Raw genomic sequence first — 21,305 nt, 5'->3', positions numbered from 1 at the left:
ACTGTTTGTTCGAATCCAGAATATCTCACAACTGTTGAGGGCTCAACTGGAATGCACTCGCACACAAATAATTCTGTGCGCCTTTCTCAGCTTTAATACAAGTCTTGTATGGCTGGGAAGTGTAAGGTGTTGCCTGTCTAGACAGCAATTAACAATAACAACTTGCATTTCAAATGGGAAACTATATCTTACATAATGCCATTTCAGAAGCTCTTTCCTGCACTTTGTACTGCATTGGTCTTGATATTTCCTTTCTATTGTAGCTTTTGCCCTTATGTTGTGGATTTATGAAAATATTTCTGTTTTCATGTGTCTCAAAGTCGACGTCCTTCTTCTCAGGTTACCAACTTTGAATATTCTTATCATGGCTGAGCTGACTCTTATCCCACTACTCACACACTGGCTTTCGAAACAGACGGCCCGTGCCGACTGAACGAGCGAATGAAAAGAAATCGTAGAAGTTGATCCTGATGTTTGGGAGAACTACATGATAACTGTAGCCAGACTACTGTACAACTAACAACTTTGGCTCTATACTATGTGTGGACTTTAAAAGATAAGGAAATTACCTTTTAAGATAAGGAAATTACTTAAGATCAACAAGCCGAGACGAGGGATGATTCGATCCGCCCTGACTCTACATTTAAGTCTTTTTTGAGACAACAATCTTAAGAAATAACAATTTTGTACCCGATACATGTATATGACATTTGTGAATAATATCCTACTTTGATATTTGAATGGTCCCTGTTTATCCTTAAGTTTTAGTGGCTCTTCTCAGAAGAAGAAATAAAGAAACTTGAATTTTAAGGAAAGGATGTCGAATGAATGACGTGCTGTAATGATTTTGTTTTCCACCTACAATTTATTGATTCTGTCATTAGACAACACCAGGGTAAATTTAGGTTCCCAAAAATATTTGTTGGAATATGACGTTTGACTTGTTCAGTGTGCGTCTTGCTGAAAGGGAACTCTCACTTTAGACCCGTTCGACAAGTCTTACCTGGCTGGTGGGTGCAAGGTGTGTTTTGTCTAGACTACAGTGAACAACAGCAACTTGTAGATCTTAAGGTATTTTCCTTATCTTCTGAAGTCCACACATACTTTAGAGGCAAAGTTGTTAGCTGTACATCAGTATAGCTGTACAGTTATCATGTAGTCCTCCCAAACATCAGCCTTAACTCCATCTTCTACGAATTCTGCACCCAGAAACCATTAATTCACTCACTCACTCATCTGTTTCGAAATCCAGTGTGTCAGTGTACTGGGATAAGAGTCAGCTCAGGAATGATAAGAATATCCACAGTTTGTCAACTACAGAAGCAGGACTTTGAGACAGATGAAAAAGTAGAAAACTTTAATATATCCATAACATGAGGGCGAAAGCTACAATAGAAAGGAAATATCAAGACCAATGCAGTACAAGGTGCATGAAGGAGTGTCTTAAATGGCATTAGGTAAGATATAGTTTCCCATTTGAAGCGCGAGTTGTTGTTGTGCATTGTAGTCTGGACAGGCCACACGTTAAGCCCTTAAGCTTTGATGGATGCGACGGTGAAGAGTGCACATTTAAAGATTTGGTAAAAACACATAAGGGTTTGGTCAATCTTTTGGAGTCTATGCAGACGCTTACTATGAAATCATCAGGTTCATATCAGACGCATTTATAATCATGTCTGTCCCTTCTGCTACAAAACCTTGGGCTGTAAACGACAGGTTGAAGGTCATGAGCATCACACCTACATGTACGACACTAAACTTCCGTTTGGGGCAAAAAGCTCACCTGGAGTTTTCCATCGCATCACTCCATCTGTTCGTCGCATGATGCATTGTCTCTCTTATTTCGTGCAGGTGAAGTAATGTTACGAAGCTTGAACCATATTTGAACTTAATTTCGCGGATGCATTTTGTGAATCATGAGCTCGGTTTGTCGGGCCATTTCTGGGCTTTTTCTGGTGCTCTATGACTTGGAAACGTCAGCAAAACTATTTCATGGTATTAAATGAGCATTCCACTCCAGAAGCAAGTATCATCGATCATCAGGGAATGCGTTCTATGCGTTCTAGACGAATTCGAGAAATCTGAATGACTAACTTTGAAGATGTATCTTTGTCAACGTTTGTCAATCAACGACGGTTATGTAAGAGTTTTGCAACTCAAATATTCACATTATCGCGCTTTTCGAACGGTCTGTTTCCAGTTGGCATCTACACGGGACCAACTGAAACTATCAAAGTGGCAGTAAAACAGTTTATATAACCATCATATTTCCACTCTAGATGATTTCATACCTCTCAAATCCAGTCCCCACCAAGGTATTACCAACCTCAAAATAAACAGAAATCTTTCAACCAATAAAAGTTATCAGCAGCTCTTCTAATGTTCCATCCAACTGTAAAGTAATGCACATTTTAGTCTTGACTCGTCATTACAAACGAAGCCAATATGAAAGGTGAACCAACCTGTCTCTTGGAATGGTGTTTAGGTCTGGCTCGGGCCGGGTGGTGTGACGTTCACACGGCCGGTAGCGTCTCAGCTCTGTGAAGACGTCACGCTGGGCTGGTACAGGACCCGGTGTGACTTGCAAAGAGCAGGCACAGTTAGGACTGGGTGAAGAAGCTACGAAATGTTTGCTAGAAATCAGACTTTTACAACTGACTCTCACCAGAATCTCACAGCTGCTGCGAAGCACACGCAACTGGATCAAATCTGTGTTACTCTGTGCGCCTTTCTCCGCTTCAATACATTGCCTGGCTGGGAAGTTTAAGGTGTGGCCTGTCTAGACTACAATGCACAACAACAACTCGCACATCAAATGGGAAGCTATATCCTACCTAAGTCCATTTAAGACACTCTTCCATGCACTTTTGTACTGTATTGGGTTTGATATTTCCTTTCTATTGTAGCCGTCGCTTTCAAGCCGTGGATAAACATTGTATGAACTATGTCCGTCTGTTTCCATGTGACTTAAAGTTTTGCTTCTAAGGGTGCCAAATTGTGATTGTTGTTATCGTTGCTGAGCTGACTCTAATCCCGCTACACCCACACACTGGATTTAGGGACAGACGTCCCTAGCTGAGTGAATGAGTGAATGAATGAATGTATGAATGAGTGAATGTATGCATGAATGAATGGAAGTTATTTTGTTTCCCATCTGTTATTTCTTGCTTCTGTAATTAGACAACCCCCTAGGGTGAATTTAGGTTACCTTTAGTTATAAGATGACATTGCATGTTCAGAATATTTCGTGCCGCAGTACGATACTGTTGCGCAGACGTTATCGATTCGCTCTCTACCTCAGTCTGCCATCATGGATATTAATAGCGCCAGTCCCTACCGGTCAGCTGTGTGGTTCCCATAGCCTTGGTGCTAGGTTTATATATTACCACGTCCAGAACAAGCCTCACGCACATTACAGAGTGTGGGCTCAACCCAGCATATGGCAACAATATGGAGGTTTCCGCACTATTTCGTGGCGTTGAACACCTGGCCAGTTTCTCCATCTCCTGCTTCTAAAGTGCCAAATTGTACATATTCATATTGTCTGAGCCATGCCTAATCCCGTCACACCCCACGCTGACTTTATGAAATGGCGTCCATGTTGTCTCCAAGCAGATGTTGGGTGACGATTCTAGCGTTCTTCTCCGACACCCACCCATTCTAAATAAATGCTGCCGTCAGAAAAAGTTACGACGTATGTTTGACATACATGTATATATTGATACAAACGTTGTTTGGCATTGTAAAGGGGGAACATACTAAAACACTACGTCTTGCGTCACGCTGCCTTCTAAGCCGCCATCTTCTCGGCAGCCGGAGAATTGTGTATTTTATTTCAACGATAGAGCCATGACGTACGTGTGCCAAAAGGCAGGGTCAGGGGGTCAGGGTTCGTTGGGACAGCGGGAGGGTCATGGAAAGTTTATACAGGTCATGTTTGTCCATCGACGTTGAACTGAACGTCCGTCAGGATTAGTCTCCAAGCAGGCTCAATGGATTGCAAAGACCGTATCCAACTGGAAGAAGGAGCTTGTATAGCAGTGTAAAACGTACTTCCTCTGCCAGTTTGATACGGTCTTACCAACCTATAGATCTGCTTGGAGATTGGTCAGGATGACAAGAAGAAGATGATGAGTGTTTGTAGTTACCTTCGCCAAGAAGTCTATGTTTTGGGCTGCGTGTGTATGTGTGTTTGTGTGTTCGTCTTTCTGTGTTTCTCTGTGTGAATAAGATAAATCAAGAATGCCGGGGTGAATTGTCTTGATCCTTGGTATGTGGGTAGGTCTTAATGCGACCTCGAACTCATCAGATTTTGGCCCCCCTACGGGCTTGTACTGGTACTGCAGTAGAACTTCCGGTTTTGATATCTCTTGTTCTGAGGAAGCTATGGTCACGACTATACTCCATGGTGTTTGTTGGGGTGGGGATGGGTCTGTGCGTGTACGTGCGTGCGTGTGTGCTACCAGGTTATCTTATAGATACATGTATATTGTGATTAATGCATTCATACCCACTATATTCTTAGGGCCCTGTCACACTTGTGCGTATGTTCAAGTGCGCGTGAGTTGTGCAGTAACATTTTTTGGGCTTAAGTAAGGTTTTCGGGGGAAAGGTTGCTTTCTACCTTGAAACACCGTTTTGCGGCCTGGTGATCGAGCCTAAGAAATCACTTATTCGGCTGCAAACTTAACCTACAACAAAAACATGTTAATGCGCAACTCATGTGGACTTGTCTATACGCACAGGTGTGAAAGGGGCTTAAGATGGCATTGCGTGTTTTGAATATTCCGTGCCACAGTACGATATTATTGCGCACGCATTATCGATTCGCTCTCTACCTACTGCAGCTCAAACAGGTCAAACCTCTGCCGCCATGGATATTAATAGCGCCCGTCCCTACCGGTCAGCTGTGTGGTTCCCATGGCCTTGGTGTACTGTATAAATTGGCGCACACAAGGCAGGCCTCACATACATCGTAGAGCCCGATCCGGACTCAACTCACCATATGGCAAAGATGTGGAAGTTTCTGCTCTTCTTCGTGGCTGTGATCGCCTGTCCGGACTCATCAGTAGGTGGGTATGATGTCTATGCTTATTTCTTAAAAAGGTGCACACAGAACACAGTACATAGTCTGGACTTAACTCACCATATGGTAGAAATGTGGGGTTTATGCTGTTCGTCGTGGCTGTGATCGCCTGTCCAGACTCGTCAATCGAATCGGTACGAAAGTTACGCTCATGTTCTTACAAGGTGACGACAGAATTTCTAACCAATAATCTAATTCTAGATCCTTTTCATGCCTTTATGTATTAACAATTACCTGAACAGATATAAACGGTCATGTATGCGTTTACTCGCCATATCAAATTTGAAAATAATTTTTTGAATAAGCTAGTTGGTTGGCTTGCAATAGACCAATCCCGTCTGCCCATATGGAGTACTTCAGTAAATATGTGATATTTTTTTTACCTACATCTGCGCGTTATTACTGGTGGTGAAAGAATGTGAAAAAAGGGTGAGAAAAATGCTGATTTGGTAAAACATGATTTTCCTCATAATGTTTATCTGAGCCCTAAAACCCCTTCAGCTACATATTCGTCTAGGCGTCGACACACAACCACGATTTTTAAGGAAAGGAAAGAAAAACAAAGCCTTTCGAGCACATTTCCCCATGAATGTTATACAGTCAGTAGCAAGCACAATTTCTAATTTTAGATTATTTTGTTGATCTATATGGCAGACGAAAGTAAATTATCAAGGTGTCCTTTCAACCACATAAAAAGGGATATTTTTCTTATTCTCCAAGCAGATCGCCTGGTGTCAGAATCGTTATATACTGGCAAAGACAGTGTTCATAATGCCACCGGACGATCCGCTTGGAGATTAGAATGAACTTAACTGCTTAACAGTCGAACATGGTGTAATATATGTCATTAAATCAACAACAAGGCTAAACTATCTACATACCGAGCTACAAAATATTATCGATAACAGTATTTGGTTTAAAATATAGTCATGTATCGGTAATTCGGTGTCGCTTTTGGAATGATGTATAAAAAAGTTGTCATTTGTAGGTGGATATAGGAGTCGGACATAACAACAATACATATAAATGATTTATCATTCTATCAAGGTCAACAGGAGTACCTGACCACGGTCGACAACTGGGATTTTTACAAGGTCAAGGTCTCAGGGCAGATGACCAATGCCAACGTCCAGGCCGCGTGCGAGTCGGCGGGGATGAGGTACCCGTGCTACTGGTCAGGTAGTGATGGATGTACCGACAGCCGCCTCTGGACCTCAGACTGCATCACGTATGACGCCGGTGTCAACTGTCGTACCCACCAGGTCCTCTCGGCAAACCTGTGCGGAATTACTGACGGGGTCGGCAGTCACTGCCAGCCCCTTGATGACACCTTTGTGTACTGCCCTAACTGTTGGAGAGGTGACGAAGCCTGGGGAGTGGACTACGAGACTCACATTTACGGCCTGCATGGAACAAACTACAACAACATGTACGCCCTGTGTGCAGGTAAAAACGCAATGTTGATGTCGTTTCATTTACCACTGTTTATTTATTTGTAGTCTATATGCTTTCTACTGTCTTGTGTGTGGGCCACGACACCAGCAACAGCTGCCTGTGGCCCACGTGTATTGTATCGTTTGCAATTTCAATAAATCACAAATCACAAATCAAATCATACTGGACAAAACTGTTTAACATTTTGACTATCAGAGAGAGTACATCGATTTGCTTAGTTTGTTACGATTGTTTTTTTTAATGAAAGACGCTCTTTATGTTACTGAAAAGTCACATAGTCTCTCTTTTTTTCTCTTTTCACTTAAGACGAAAAGTAGGAGCGAGCTGTGAAGCGAATAGGAAGTTATTCCGGGCAAATTAAAGATTAGAAATAACAAGTAGCATGACTCTAGTCTTTATTACAATATAGTCTTTTCTATAACTTTTCTATCCACCTGGTTACACTGGATCCCCTCAGAAGTAAATGTACAGATATGCTTAATAGATAGTAACATTCACGAAAACATTAATATTAATTTAGTTTAGTAGTAACATTTGTGAAGATAATTTTCACGAATTTCTCAATTTCCAAATATAACCTCTTTCAATAAATTTGCGTTACAGATTTTGACGAGTGCGGCAGCGCCCCCTGTCAGAATGGAGCTACATGTCAGGACGGCCTGAACAGCTTCACCTGTCACTGCGCACCTGGATATGCTGGGACTCTCTGTGAAATCGGTAGGCGGCAGCTGGTCATTTTACAACAAGCTCCAAGTAACTGACTTTTGCGTATGTACCAGCAACATTTATTTGAAGCTGTAAAATTCAGCTAAATGCATCTAAAGAACGCTTTCAGATGTAGACGAGTGCATCAGCGCCCCCTGTCAGAATGGAGCTACATGTCAGGACGGGGTGAACAGCTTCACCTGCCAGTGCGCACCTGGGTATACTGGGACCCTCTGTGAAACAGGTTGGTTTTTAGCTACCTTTACAAGAAGGTAGATATGTTCTTGCCTGGTTTGTTGTGTGATTTGGTGTTTGTAAACGGTATAACCTAATACAGCCAAAAGTTTCCATGTTCGGCAAGTTAGGCCATGTTGATTTGATTACATGTATATGGATGACATCATCTGCGAACCCCAAAACTGATGCGAGCGTGCGAAAAAAAAATCGGCAAATTAAAAGGTGCCTTGATATCATTAATGAAATCTACGTGGCCAGGAAGGTTGAACGAATGACTTAACACACATGGGATGGTATACAAAATACTGTGTTCTTCATTCTCGTTCTTTCACATCTTCCGCTTTGCCTTTGGAATTTCACAACTATAGTATTTATTTTCCGAAATGTCTTTTTCAATTTTCTAGCTGCTTTGCACCATTAACAGAATGGAAAAAAAACAACTTTTGTCTTCTTTTTGAATGTGGACCAAAATTGATGTCATTCATATAATGAAATTAACATAGCCTTATTAGCTGTAAATGAGAGCATAAATGGGTTCGAATTTGGGCCCTCTAGCGGATGGAGCTTTTTGGGTTTCTAATTTTACATGTTCCTTAAGATCGTATAGTCTTCAATTTGTTGATACCTTTTTTTCGTATAAATTTAACGCATATCAAGTTAAATTTCTTTTCCTAGACATTGACGAATGCGCGTCCTCCCCATGTGTTCACGGAACCTGTACGGACGATGTGGGGAGTTACACCTGTAGCTGTGAGAACGGCTGGGAAGGGACCGACTGTGATCAGAGTGAGACATGCGCCTATATATCCTGTTAGAGTTTGTTATTGCCCAAGCTGTTCTGAATAATTTCAATAGAAACAACCTAAGATAGTACATTTTTGTGAAATTAGAATCGAGAGTTGAAAATAGAAGAAGTGGTTAAACCACGTTCAATACTTAACAAACGGACAGTATCAAATTAAAGTGCATGGGAATATAAAAACATCTTAGTTAGTGTACGTTGACATCTTCTAATTTCTAGTTACGAAATTCAGTGTTTAAATACATGGCCAAAATGTGTGGCTGTTCATCCAATTTCACTGCTTACTTTCTTTGCAATCTGCAGATACTGACGACTGTGCCAGCAGTCCTTGTTGGTTTGGGGGAACTTGCGTGGATGGTTTCAGGGACTTCACCTGTGTCTGTCCGAAGGGTTTCGAAGGAAAAAAGTGTGAAATCGGTAAAACATGCTTTTTTGTTGTTGCTAACACCAAGTACGTGTACTGTACTAGCTATATAGTGACATATAATCTATTTGGATATTACATTTCGTACGTAGAATTTTACTAAGAAAATACTTACATCATACTCATTATCCTCGAATGCTGAATATGATTACATTTGTTTACAGCTGCGTTTTCTGGACAATGCTACCAGTTCTCGCCCGACGCCCTCTCCCACCCTGAGGCTCAGCAGGCCTGCAGTACCGAGAACGGCCACCTGGCGGACGTGAAGGACGGGCAGCAGCAACTCTTCATCACTGACGGCATCGCGACTACGACTGGGGCCTCCAGCTGGCTCGGGATGAAGCTGCTGCATGTATATACCCTCGCCTATAGTGACGGCTCGGTCGCTCAAGGTTTGGGTACAGCTTTTCTTAATGTGGCATGACAATTACTTATTTGCATTTTTTTGTCCCCATGGTCTAAATGTAGTAGATATACAGCTTTTCTTCTGAGCACTTAAGGTAAAATCTTATTACCCGCAGTTTCGATAGAGAACAAGGTTGCAGTCAAAGCAGTCATTTATAAAAAAAACTATGCTATCATTACATCGGATACGTCTTGTACGTATGTCGCTTAGTATATCGTTTACAAAATAGTCAAGCATATAAAACTATGATACCACAGACAATCTTTATAGTAGACATGTCTCTTCCCTCTTCTTAGAAAAATTGTATACGAATTCACGACTTTTTATTGGTCGACTACTTGTCATGTATATCTATATGACATATACGACTAATTTTTGGTACTTCTACGGCTGAATTTACGCCAATTTGGAATCTTACACATTGTAGCTAAATGCTATAACTCTTGAAATGTTCGAGGTGGTTTTATCTAGAAGTAAATCCATTGTATTACTACTACACCAAAGAAAAGTGTCAACTGCGAATTGAACACTATGAAAATATCCTCCACAACGGAATTAAATCCCCGCTAAAATAAATGCATGAATTACAAAGACACTTTCTACTTGATGCCAATGTCTAGTGTCACGTTTTTATCAATCGGCATACATTTGCTCTTACTCTATAATTATGAACTTTTTTTTCTCAACAGCAGGTCCCCTACAGCTGTCTGCAGCTCAGCCTCCCGCCGAGTGTGACCGGTGCGTTCTCCTGGACAGCTCCAACAGCTTCCAGCCAGAACCGGCATCATGCGCGGAGCAGCACAACTACGTCTGCCAGTCCGGTAAATATGGCTGTACTTATCTCTTGTCTTGCTAGATTACCAATCTAGTTCTCCTGGACAGCTCCAACAGCTTCCAGCCAGAACCGGCATCATGCGCGGAGCAGCACAACTACGTCTGCCAGTCCGGTAAATATGGCTGTACTTATCTCTTGTCTTGCTAGATTACCAATCTAGTTCTCCTGGACAGCTCAAACAGCTTCCAGCCAGAACCGACATCATGCGCGGAACAGCACAACTACGTCTGCCAGTCCGGTAAATATGGCTGTACTTATCTCTTGGTTTGCTAGATTACCAATCTAGTTCTCCTGGACAGCTCCAACAGCTTCCAACCAGAACCGACATCATGCACGGAACAGCACAACTACGTCTGCCAGTCCGGTAAATATGATTATACTTATCTCTTGTCTTGCTAGATTAATGTCAATCAATCTGTGGGCATCAATGTTGATGCATATGGTGATTGTAGAGTCTGACACATTTCTCCAGAATCTCATTTTTTTCTATCTATTTTTTTTTTTTTTAGCACAGGACCTTCCGTTGACTCTGGTGACCCCTAGCTCCCTGAGTGTGTCAAAAAAATGGTCAACTCTAACCTAACATATTCATAGCCACAGCGTGCATGTGTTTGCCAAACGCCGTACGATGATACTGTTGGTGATACAAACAATATCAAACCACGACGTGTTTACAGTCTTTATTGTATTTTCAGATGTAGAATCGTGTGGATCAAACGTGTGCCAGAACGGTGGAAACTGCACCTCTTGTTTCGGCGAGTCCGTCTTTTTCTGTGACTGTCCTGATGGGTTCGTGGGGAAGTCCTGCGAGATCAGTAAGTTTTAGAATCATCAGTATAATAGATATCTATTCAGTTTTGATCTACTTTCTGGTTTATCTGGTATCACTTTTGATAATACGATTGAAACTGTTACACCTTTCCTGCGTGTGATCGTAATTCATAGGGAACGCAGATGCTTAAAGTTTTAATCTTTACAATTACTTTGCATGTTCTAAAATGTCTACCAAACATCTAACAGTAACAAGTCATTTACATTTTTACAGACATCGACGAATGCGATTCGAATCCTTGTCAGAACGGAGGGACCTGCCAGGATGACGCTAACTCTTACATTTGCAACTGTCCGCCTGGTTACCTCGGGGACAATTGTGAATCAGGTGATAAAATAACTTACTTGTGTGTAATAATCTGCTGGTACTCACATAAAACGACAGAATATTGTATGACAATTTGTGTTTTTAGTTCAAACGTTTATATATACACCGACGAAGCAATGGAGTATACCAGGTAGTATAGATTATAATGGTGACAAACCCGTAAAAACAAAAGATCCTATAGATTGCCCACACGAGACGTGCATCTGTGTCAACCGTAAGTTGATGTTATTTCTCCATCAGACGTAGACTGGTGTGCCCTCGTGACCTGCCCGTTTGACTGGACCTGCCAGGATGACGGAACCCACTTCACCTGCCTGGGTAGGTACATCACGTGGGCTGGCGTTTCTAGGGATTATTTTGTTTTGTTTATATCAGGGTGAATAGCATTCGGAACACACACTCAGAAAACACTCAGAATGATTTTGGTAGCAGATATATGGTATTTGAGAATTTTATAATGACATGACACCAAGAAGAGCTGAAACATTTTCTGGACCTCTTGAAAACACAATTAAGGGTTCAAATCTGGATCCTGTGGCAAAATATGAAATGTTGTTTTCTTTAGGGACAAGGGCTGCCAGCTGAGAACAATCGAAAATAATCATTTGAAAGTTTTTATGCTGGTGCATGGCAGCTGTATGTTGACATCTATCTCCATTGTGTTTTCCTTCTATAAGTTATTGACAATCTAGCTAGGGGGTCCAATATCTAATCGCCTCTAGGTCTCATCAAGACCTACCCACATACCAAATATCAAGACAATCCATCCAGTTCTACCGGAGTTATGCTGTTCATCCACATACAGACATGTACACATGCACACATGCACACACACATGCAAATGCTACCAAAAACATAACTTTCTTGGCGAAGCTAATGATACAACTAATTACGTTGGTGAAGGTTAGACACCCAAGTAATAAGATACGCCAAAAATAGTTACTCGAGCAACTGGATAAAATTTTGAAACAGTCAGCATATATGCATGAATCATTTCCAATATTCTCCTTCTAAAGCCGGCAGAGCAAGACTGAAGGAACCCTACCAGTGCAGCAGCGCCTCCTGCCCGGACGGCATGCACTGCAAGGAGGAGGGTCCGTCGTCTTTCTCCTGTAGATCCGTGTGACCTCCGTGACCATCCTGCCTGCAGAACGTGTTTAACACACAAGAAAGAATGCACAGCACGTTAAAAACAATAAAAGAAGTTGCACCAATGCCTACAAAACAATCTCTTAGTCATATTTACTTTTCGTTTAAGCTTAAGCTTATAAGATAAACATTAAATAACAGTTTCCCTAACCTGTGTGCCCAGAAGGGGTTAGATACAAAATAAAAGAAATGGATGGTGATTTCTGTGAAATCTGACTTTTCAACGCGATGTACCAGGTAATTGTTTTGACGTTCAGACCGAACCAGAAGCTTGCGTTAACATTTTTTGTACCACCCTCTCTCTATTTCAAGGGGGTGGGCACTAATTCTAATTTTACTAATCCGTTAGTTACGTTGGATCCGCCTGTATCCGACTAAATCCGCACGGGATATGGAATATTTCCGAAGGAATCCCTGTACGTATTCGCCGGGATCCGAGGCCATTTCGTGCAGTGAGCGTCTCAATGAATAGATGAAGATTTCATGTAACACTGGATTGAAATTATAAACCTTTGCTTGAAATGTCATTGTGAACTCTGGAACATCCCATTTGCATTGGGAATAAGTTGTCAAGATAGTCCAGAAAATGTGAATGCCAGTAGTAACTCTGTACCAAACGTCTAGTGGAGACTATCAGATTCTCATATGTCCCTACAATGTTCATTTGCTACATCTATAATTTCATGTTGTCGAAAAATGCTATGCAGACCCCCATCTCTTCAAAGGCCACTGTTTCCCTAGGTATTTCCTCACCTGTTCCGATCCCAGCCGTAACCATGTCGGCAGCCGGAGAGAATTGTGTACTTTGTTTTAATTATAGAGTCGTGAAGTACGTGAGCCAACAGGCAGGGTGAGGAGGTCAGGGTTTGTTGGGACAGTGGGAGGGTCATGGAGAGTTTACAGGTATCGTCTGTAGCTAATATATGTAACGCTACTGGATGTGGACAGACGTTTTAACGTCCTAAAGGACTCCCTTAAAGAACTTTCATCAAACTGCCCCCTCATCATCCGATAGTAACAAACCATGCTTATGTCAACATGTGTTGGTGATAAAGTTTTAAACGTAAGGCTTTGAGAGGTCGACTGTTCATAGATAGATTACCTGACGGAGCTTGCAGAAAACTATTACACCATGTTCAATCATTTAAAAGAATATATATGTGTGTGTGTGTGCGGGTGTGTGTGTGTATGTGTGTGTGCGTGCGTGCGTGCGACTGTGTGTGTGTGTTTGGTGAGTGTGTGTATGCGCGCGCGTGTGTTTTTAGGCCCCTATCAACCTTGTGCGCATATCCAAATGCGTATGAGTTACACATTAACGTTTCTTTTTGTTGCGGTGAAGAAGTTGTTTTCTACTTTGACCCATCGTTGTGAAGTCTAGTTATCGAACCAAAAAAATAACTTCTTAGGCTGAAAACTTAATCTAAACCCAAAACATGTTAATATGCAACCAATGCTAACTTGTACATGTATATACGCACACGTGTGAAGTGGGCTTTAGTTTGGCGTGTATATACATGTAAACTGAGATGTGATGTATTGACATCCACTCCATTCTAAGCTGACACTGCACGTTCTGAATATTCCGTGTCACAGTATGATACTGTCGCGCACACGTTATCGATTCGCTCTCTACCTACTACAACTCAAACAGGTCAAACCTCTGCCGCCATGGATATCAATAGCGGCCGTCCCTACCGGTCAGCTGTGTGGTTCCCATGGCCTTGGTGTACAGTATAAATTGGCGCACACAAGGCAAGCCTCACATACATCGTAGAGTCCGATCCGGACTCAACTCACCATATGACAAAGATGTGGAAGTTTCTGCTCTTCTTCGCGGCTGTGATCGCCTGGCCGGACTCGTCAGTAGGTGGGTATGATATGTATGCTTATTTCCTAACAAGGTGCACACAGAACACAGTACATAGTCTGAACTTAACTCACCATATGGTAGAAATGGGGGGGGGGGGGGTGTATGCTGTTCGTCGTGGATGTGATCGCCTGTCCGGACTCGTCAATTGAATTGAATCGAATCGGTTCGAACGTTACGCTCATGTTCTTACAAGGTGAAGACAGAATTCTAGAAATAATAATCTAATTCTAGATCCTTTTCATGCCTTTACGTATTACCAATTACCTGAACAGATATATACGGTCAGGTATGCGTTTACTCGCCATATCAAATTTGAAAATAATTTTTTGAATAAGCTAGTTGGTTGGCTTGCAATAGACTAATCCCGGCTGTCCATATGGAGTACGTAAGTAAATATGTGATATTTTTTTTACCTACATCTGCGCGTTATTACTGGTAGTGAAAGAATGTGAAAAAAGGGTGAGAAAAATGCTGATTTGGTAAAACATGATTTTCCTCATAATGTTTAGCTGAGCCCTAAAACCCCTTCAGCTACATATTCGTCTAGGCGTCGACACACAACCTTGCTTTTTTAGGAAAGGAAAGAAAAACAAAGCAGCAAGCCTTTCGAGCACATTTCCCCATGAATGTTATACAGTCAGCAGCAAGCACAATTTCTAGTTTATATTTTTTAAATCTATATTTATATATCTATATCGAAAGTAGATTCATAAAGTGTCCTTTTAACCACGTAAAACGGGATATTTTCTTATTCTCCAAGCAGATCGCCTGGTGGCAGAATCGTACTATAGGTAAAGACATTGTCCATAATGACAACGGACAATCCGATTGGAGATTAGAATCAACTTTACTGTTCACCAATCGTACATGGTACAATGTATTGCATTAAATCAACATTATAACAAGGGTTATCTATCCTACATATCTAACTACAAAAAAGCGTAATTAGATCTCGCGTTTGGAAGGATGTAATATGGAATGATGCAATAATAAAGAAATGAGGGTGAATATAGGAGTCGGACATGACAACAATACATAGAAGTATTGTATCATTTTGTCAAGGTCAACAGGAGTACCTGACCACGGTCGACAACTGGAACTTTTACAAGGTCAAGGTCTCCGGAGCGATGACCAATGCCAACGTCAAGGTCACGTGTGAAGCGGCGGGGATGAGGTACCCGTGCTACAACTCAGGTAGGGATGGGTGTACCTACAGCTACTACTGGACCTCAGACTGCATCACGTATGACGACGCCGGTGTCAGCTGTCATACCCACTCGGTCCTCTCGGCAAACCTGTGTGGAACTACTGACGGGTACGGCAGCTGGTGTCAGCCCCTTGATGACACTTTTGTGTACATCCCTTACCGGCTTGATGACAGCGCCTGGGGAGTGGATTACGAGACTCACGGCCACAATCTTCATGGAGCAGACTACAACAACATGTACGCCCTGTGTGCAGGTAAAAACGCAATGTTGATGTTGTTTCATTTACCACTGTTTATTTATTTGTAGTCTATATGCTTTCTACTGTCTTGTGTGTGAGCCACGACACCAGCAACAGCTGCCTGTGGCCCACGTGTATTGTATCGTTTGCAATTTCAATAAATCACAAATCACAAATCAAATCATACTGGACAAAACTGTTTAACATTTTGACTATCAGAGAGAGTACATCGATTTGCTTAGTTTGCTATGATTGCTTTTTTTAATGAAAAACGCTCTTTATATTACTGAAACGTCACATAGTCTCTCTTTTTTTCTCTTTTCACGTAAGATGAAATGTATAAATGAGCTGTGGAGTGAATAGGAAGTTATTCCGAGCAAATTAAAGATTAGAAATAACAAGTAGCATGACTCTAGTCTTTTTTTCAATATAGCTCGTGGCATAACTTATCTATCCACCTGGTTACACTGGATCCCCTCAGAAGTTAATGAACAGATATGCTCAATAGATAGTAACATTCATGAAAACATTGATATAGTTTAATAGTAACATTTGTGAATATAATTTCCAAGAATTTCTCCATTTCCAAACATAACCTCTTTCAATAAATTTGCGTTGCAGATTTTGACGACTGCGGCAGCGCCCCCTGTCAGAATGGAGCTACATGTCAGGACGGCCTGAACAGCTTTACCTGTCAGTGCGCACCTGGGTATGCTGGGACTCCCTGTGAAATCGGTAGGCTCGTAACATGAGCTGAAAATAAAATGTTTTAATTAAGTTGTAACTCGGAGTTAAAATGTTGAACAGTGGACTTGAAGATCTGTATGATGTTTTTGTGTCAATGTAGCAATTACACCTATGTGAGTGTATTTTAATCAGTTCTATATAAAAATTTATAACAACCTATTTGACACCTTCATGTTTATCGTCACAGATATCGATGAGTGTGCGAGCAGTCCGTGTTTGTCCGGAGGAACATGCGTGGATCACGTGAACAGCTACAGCTGTGTCTGTCCGAAAGGTCACGTGGGAGAGAAATGTGAAACGGGTACGATGCGTTCCTCAATGGCTAACATTTAGACAAATGCCATTAACATTAAAAGTAAGAAAATGAACCAATGGCTACGCATTAGCTATAAATGAACGGCAAAGCCATTGTAGTAACAAAGTAGATTTTTTAGACGGACAACCTATATTATACCGTTCCAAAAAAGCCCTGTCTAGATAGGGTTTTAAAGGCAATGTATAAGTACTAGTCAATCCAGCAAAAGAATTGCACTATCTTGTTATAATTTGAAATACATAGAGAAGTGTGTGACCTCACAAGTAGTAATTAATAAGTTTATTGCAAATTCCTGCCCGATGGCTAATTGCAAATAACATAGATAAAAGAACAGGGTACACAATAGGTGTAAAAGCGGCTAAACTAGATTATAAAGCAAAAGTCATTGTCTATAACTAGTGAAGGGTTTGACTTCCCTTTTGTAAGCAATAGTTTGTGAGTTTGGGTTGTTAAAAGAAGGACAGTCTTTCCTTTGTAAGCGTAGAGAAATTCGGATAAATTTTAGTAGTCTGAATAGACAACTAAATGTAATGACAACTAAACAGTAATGGAGTCATGTTTCCCCAGTCCCGTACGCCGACGGCTGCCTGCTGTTCTCCTCCGATGCCGTCTCCTATCCCGAAGCGAGCCAGGAGTGCCAGAACAGGGGAGGGCACCTGGTGGATGTGAAGGAGGCCGAGCTGCAGCGTCTCATCGCTGATAGCGTCCCTACCGGAAGTGACGTGTCTCCGTGGATCGGACTCAAGATGTCGCCTGGGGTGATGACCTACACCGACGGATCAACCGTCTCAGGTTCTAAGTCCCATTTAATCGCCATCTTATCAAATAATATATGAAGATGGCTGGGTTTACGCACGCACGCGTTTTTGAGTCAACTTACTTGGCGTGGACTCAGCGGCTGCAAATCGAATCCGAGTCGACTCCGCAAAACGTGTGTGTAAACCCAGCCTATATCTCTGTTGTTCTTTGCTGATGTTAAAACAAATAGACCATAGCTCATCCTTCCATGCCGTTCCTGCAAAAAAATAGATATACATCAGCATGTTGGTGATACAGGTCTCCATATAGTCTGGAAGGAATGACGTATTACGTCATTCTTTAAATCATAATCATCTGTTGAACATTACGCACCAGTCAATTTTTTTCAAACTTGCGTGTTCAAAGACCTCCCATCATCCAGTAAATGCATATGACAATATTATTTTTATTACTTTACGTATTTGTGTTCAACATGCAATAGGAGAATATTTCAATTGTCAAAGAGTGTGATGGCAAACGTGTATCTATATCCCAGGCCAGTTCCAATGGTCCGCCAGTGAACCCACCACCTCCTGTGAGCTGTGTGCGTACCTGGACAGCACGGACGACTATCGGGCCCGCACCGCCTCTTGTACGGAACAGCGTCACTACGTCTGTCAGTCTGGTAAGCTATATAACTCCTTACATCAATGCCTGCTACTGAATCTCAGTTCCAGGTTTGTCTCATTTGTAAAACCATTTATATTGGACGGGATTCATTTTGATGGGAGTAACATGCCCAGCCCTTAAAGTATCCTGTATCCTGTCGTCTTCCAAATCCATAGAGCATTTACCGTCGCGAAGAAAAACAACTAGCAGTAAGTTTTCCGTTACGAATTAACAGTTGTAAAAAAGTGCAACAGGTTTGTATATAAAGTCTAGCTGTCATTATGGCGTTTAAGGTGATGGTTTTGGATCCATATATGCAAATATGTACCTCTGTAGACCCGAAGCCGTGCCAGCGGAACATCTGTTACAACAACGGCGTCTGCTCGACCTGCTTCAACGGCTCCTACAGCGTCTGTACCTGTCTGCCTGGATATGAGGGGGAACTATGCAATATGGGTATTGCTTGGCGGTTATTTCTAGCACTGCACTTATATTCGTATAGCACATTTTCTTTCTGAGACAATAGATGATTGATAAGCTTTTTTTTTAAGCTGTTACTTACGCACTTTATGTTCTTTCCTTTAAACTGATACATATACTTAGCTCTTCACTCAGGTGTAAATGAGTACCTAGCTCTTCTAGGGTTAGGGACGTCCCTCGGATAGGACGTTAAATGGAGGTCCCGTGTTTGGGGAGAGCCACACCCCGCGCACGTAAAAGAACCCACCACACCTTTCGAAAAAGAGTAGGGGCATGCCCCGGTGTGCGATGGTCCAAATCCTTCTATCTGGAGTTGGTGATTCACTACAAATCACCCGGATGGAGGCTTGGCGAACCTCCGTCTCGTATCAGCCACACGGTGATTTACATCATTCACCCGGGCGGGAGATCTGGCGCATCACCGTCTTGTACGACTGCCAACGAAAGGGTATGTCACCCCGAAAAGGGGCGGTATAATCCTACGCAAGGGGCCAGTTCTGGCCTGTGCACGCACTACTACTACTACTATATACTTAGCATTCGAGTAGCTTTTGGTGTTTACCTTTGTCAAAAAAAAGAATAAGCTAACAAGAAGCTTCTTCTCTTTAGATATTGACGAGTGCGCCTCCAATCCTTGTCAAAACGGCGGAACCTGCATCAATGGTGTGAACTCCTACCACTGCCACTGCACTGTTGGGTACGGAGGGGAAACCTGCCAAACAGGTATTTTTTTTTAAGAATCGAAGTACATCAATGAGGTATCGGTGTTAAACATTCAGTAGTTTCCCATACAGGCTTAAGTATAGCCATATATATTAAGTATTTACCTTTCTATATTGTCTCCAGACCTGGACCTATATTGTGCTCAGGTCGTCTGCCCGTTCAACTGGCAGTGTCAGGACGAAGGCAACCATTTCATCTGTCTGGGTAAGGAGCCAGGAGCCGTACTATATAGAATAAAGGGACTCTTTGTACAAAATCAAGTGTTTCATTCAACCGACGTTTCGATGACCAACTGTCACCTTCTTCGGGGTAATTCTGACCAACTCGCATTGCACTGCAGCTATAGGTTTCGCTGCTTATAGATGCTGTCCCAAAAGTAAAGTTAAGTATTCCTTTATACATATATAAATATACAGAGAAATTCAATGCGAGGTTTACAATGCGACGCCAAACCTAAAGGAGTGTATCATATACATAATTGTTGCCAGGTAACAATAAAGGTGCAACAACAATATCAGCTACTTTCTAAGAGTGCACTCCTTCATAAAGTGTCTGCCTACAAAAACATTTACAATATTCTCTCTTTCAGCTGGGACCAGGCTTATGGAGCCCTACTCGTGCAACAGCGCCTCCTGTCCTGACGGCCTGTACTGCAGGGAGGAGGGTGCGGCAGCTTTCTCCTGCAGAGCCGGGTGACTTCCCTGCTGTAACTCCGACCTGCAGCAGCAGTGTGCTGCATGACGCAGAGAATATGAACAGCACGCTGTGCAGAATAAACGCTGCATAAATTCACAACCCTTTGTCGTTCTTCTATCTTTCTGCTAAATGTCAGTGACTTTAGATAAGGTAGTCTTTCAGTGATTGGATCTGCTCAATGTAAGAGGTTTCACTGTAATGGTCAAAGGGGAAAACATGATAACATCAGAGTGTTATAAATGAAGATTCTGAAAAGGAGAGGGTAAATATTTTGCCTGTAAAACTGTGTGTCGGGAGCACTCCTATCATGCCCGTGTCTGGTTAAAAACCAGGCACAAGAGCGCATCCTATACATCAAAAGAGCTTAAAGGTCTTTATGAGATAGTAAAAAAAATGAAATAAAGACTCAAACTCTACCTCCATACCATCTTTCAGGTCATTTGGATGAAACATTTGGCGAAATGGTAGAAGGAAACAAAAACGTCAGGAAAAACAAACTTTCACGTCCATGCAGAAACGGGGCACTATTTCTTTCAGTTTGTAAAGAAGCCTTTATATTGCTTTCTTTCCTGTGCTGAAGAATGTTAATTTGAATAGTCGAAAATGCTTTATTTGGTTGACGGAAATATTGCGACACGAACGGAGTTTCAGGCAATCCCTCAGGTCATGGGTCAAGAATGACGTATATGAAAAAACATGGCGGAAACGAGGACGACACGATCTTTGCGGAAATGTTGTGAGTTTTAACCAGCGAATCGTCCCTGTTACAGTGTCTCTCTTGAAGAACTGGTTTTGCGAAGGATTGAGGTAAGGCGTTAGGCTCTCTTTGATGTCCTAGGTGCGTTGATACGGCGTACTTAAGTGACTTTGTAGGCGTCTGTATTGTGATGTTAGTTACGATGTTATGTAACCCCTCGTACGTAGTTCAAGCCGATGTGTTGTATGTACTTGTGGTGTAGCTTAATACAGTACTGGCCATCTTACGATCACGAGTGTAGCAACGCATCAAGAAGGAAACCAGCACGTTTGCAGTCGTTCGCTTGAAGTGTTGTTGGTTGCCAAGCACCACGTCGTTGTTGCGTGCGCGCGTGTGTGTGTGTGTACATTTGTGTGTGTGTGTGTGGGGGGGGGGGGGGGGGGGGTGATGGCGTAGTAAGTTGTTTACGTTTTCCTTTTTTCAGTGTAAATAATCTTGAAACTGGATGTTGATGAATAATTTGGGAAGATTGTGATTTCGGATTGCTCTCATCGAAATGTACGTGTGACAGCTTGCTTTAATTCTGGGGTGAGTGTAGACAACTTGTCATGATCACAAGACAACTTGACTAGCTTTCCTGAAATAATGCTTCTGAAACCTGACTT

At 42.0% G+C, this 21,305-nt stretch overlaps 3 protein-coding genes and 1 long non-coding RNA gene across 5 annotated transcripts; all 4 read left to right on the top strand.

Moving 5' to 3' along the window:
• Positions 1–6,460: 6,460 nt before the first annotated feature.
• Positions 6,461–10,225, top strand: LOC136429630 (fibropellin-3-like). Of its 2 annotated transcripts, none has more exons than XM_066419548.1 (7): positions 6,461–6,532; positions 7,145–7,258; positions 7,377–7,490; positions 8,159–8,269; positions 8,589–8,702; positions 8,874–9,101; positions 9,808–10,225. In XM_066419548.1, exons 1-7 carry the CDS (start codon positions 6,514–6,516, stop codon positions 9,969–9,971), a joined length of 864 nt encoding a protein of 287 aa, XP_066275645.1. In that variant the 5' UTR covers positions 6,461–6,513; the 3' UTR covers positions 9,972–10,225. The 2 variants fall into 2 exon arrangements, with proteins under 2 accessions (XP_066275645.1, XP_066275644.1); XM_066419547.1 differs by having other exon boundaries at positions 9,805–10,225.
• On the top strand, positions 10,069–12,337 carry LOC136429136 (fibropellin-3-like). The gene is made up of 6 exons (XM_066419015.1): positions 10,069–10,074; positions 10,224–10,314; positions 10,646–10,765; positions 10,996–11,109; positions 11,350–11,427; positions 12,126–12,337. Exons 1-6 carry the CDS (start codon positions 10,069–10,071, stop codon positions 12,233–12,235), a joined length of 519 nt encoding a protein of 172 aa, XP_066275112.1. The 3' UTR covers positions 12,236–12,337.
• A 4,155-nt stretch (positions 12,338–16,492) lies between these two features.
• Positions 16,493–19,261, top strand: LOC136429135 (fibropellin-3-like). The gene is made up of 5 exons (XM_066419014.1): positions 16,493–16,622; positions 17,205–17,429; positions 17,932–18,060; positions 18,381–18,500; positions 19,134–19,261. The coding sequence occupies exons 1-5, from the start codon at positions 16,493–16,495 to the stop codon at positions 19,259–19,261; spliced, it is 732 nt and encodes a 243-aa protein (XP_066275111.1).
• Positions 19,262–19,350: 89 nt separating this feature from the next.
• Positions 19,351–20,042, top strand: LOC136429171 (uncharacterized). The gene is made up of 2 exons (XR_010754711.1): positions 19,351–19,451; positions 19,837–20,042. It is a non-coding gene; the product is annotated as an uncharacterized lncRNA (long non-coding RNA).
• The last annotated feature ends 1,263 nt before the right edge of the window (positions 20,043–21,305 follow it).

The sequence above is a fragment of the Branchiostoma lanceolatum genome, chromosome 3 (genome assembly GCF_035083965.1).
Source record: "Branchiostoma lanceolatum isolate klBraLanc5 chromosome 3, klBraLanc5.hap2, whole genome shotgun sequence".
NCBI classification, from domain to species: domain Eukaryota; kingdom Metazoa; phylum Chordata; class Leptocardii; order Amphioxiformes; family Branchiostomatidae; genus Branchiostoma; species Branchiostoma lanceolatum.
The sequence above is the reverse complement of the archived record's forward strand: the minus strand, read 5'-3'. Positions and strand labels throughout refer to the sequence as shown.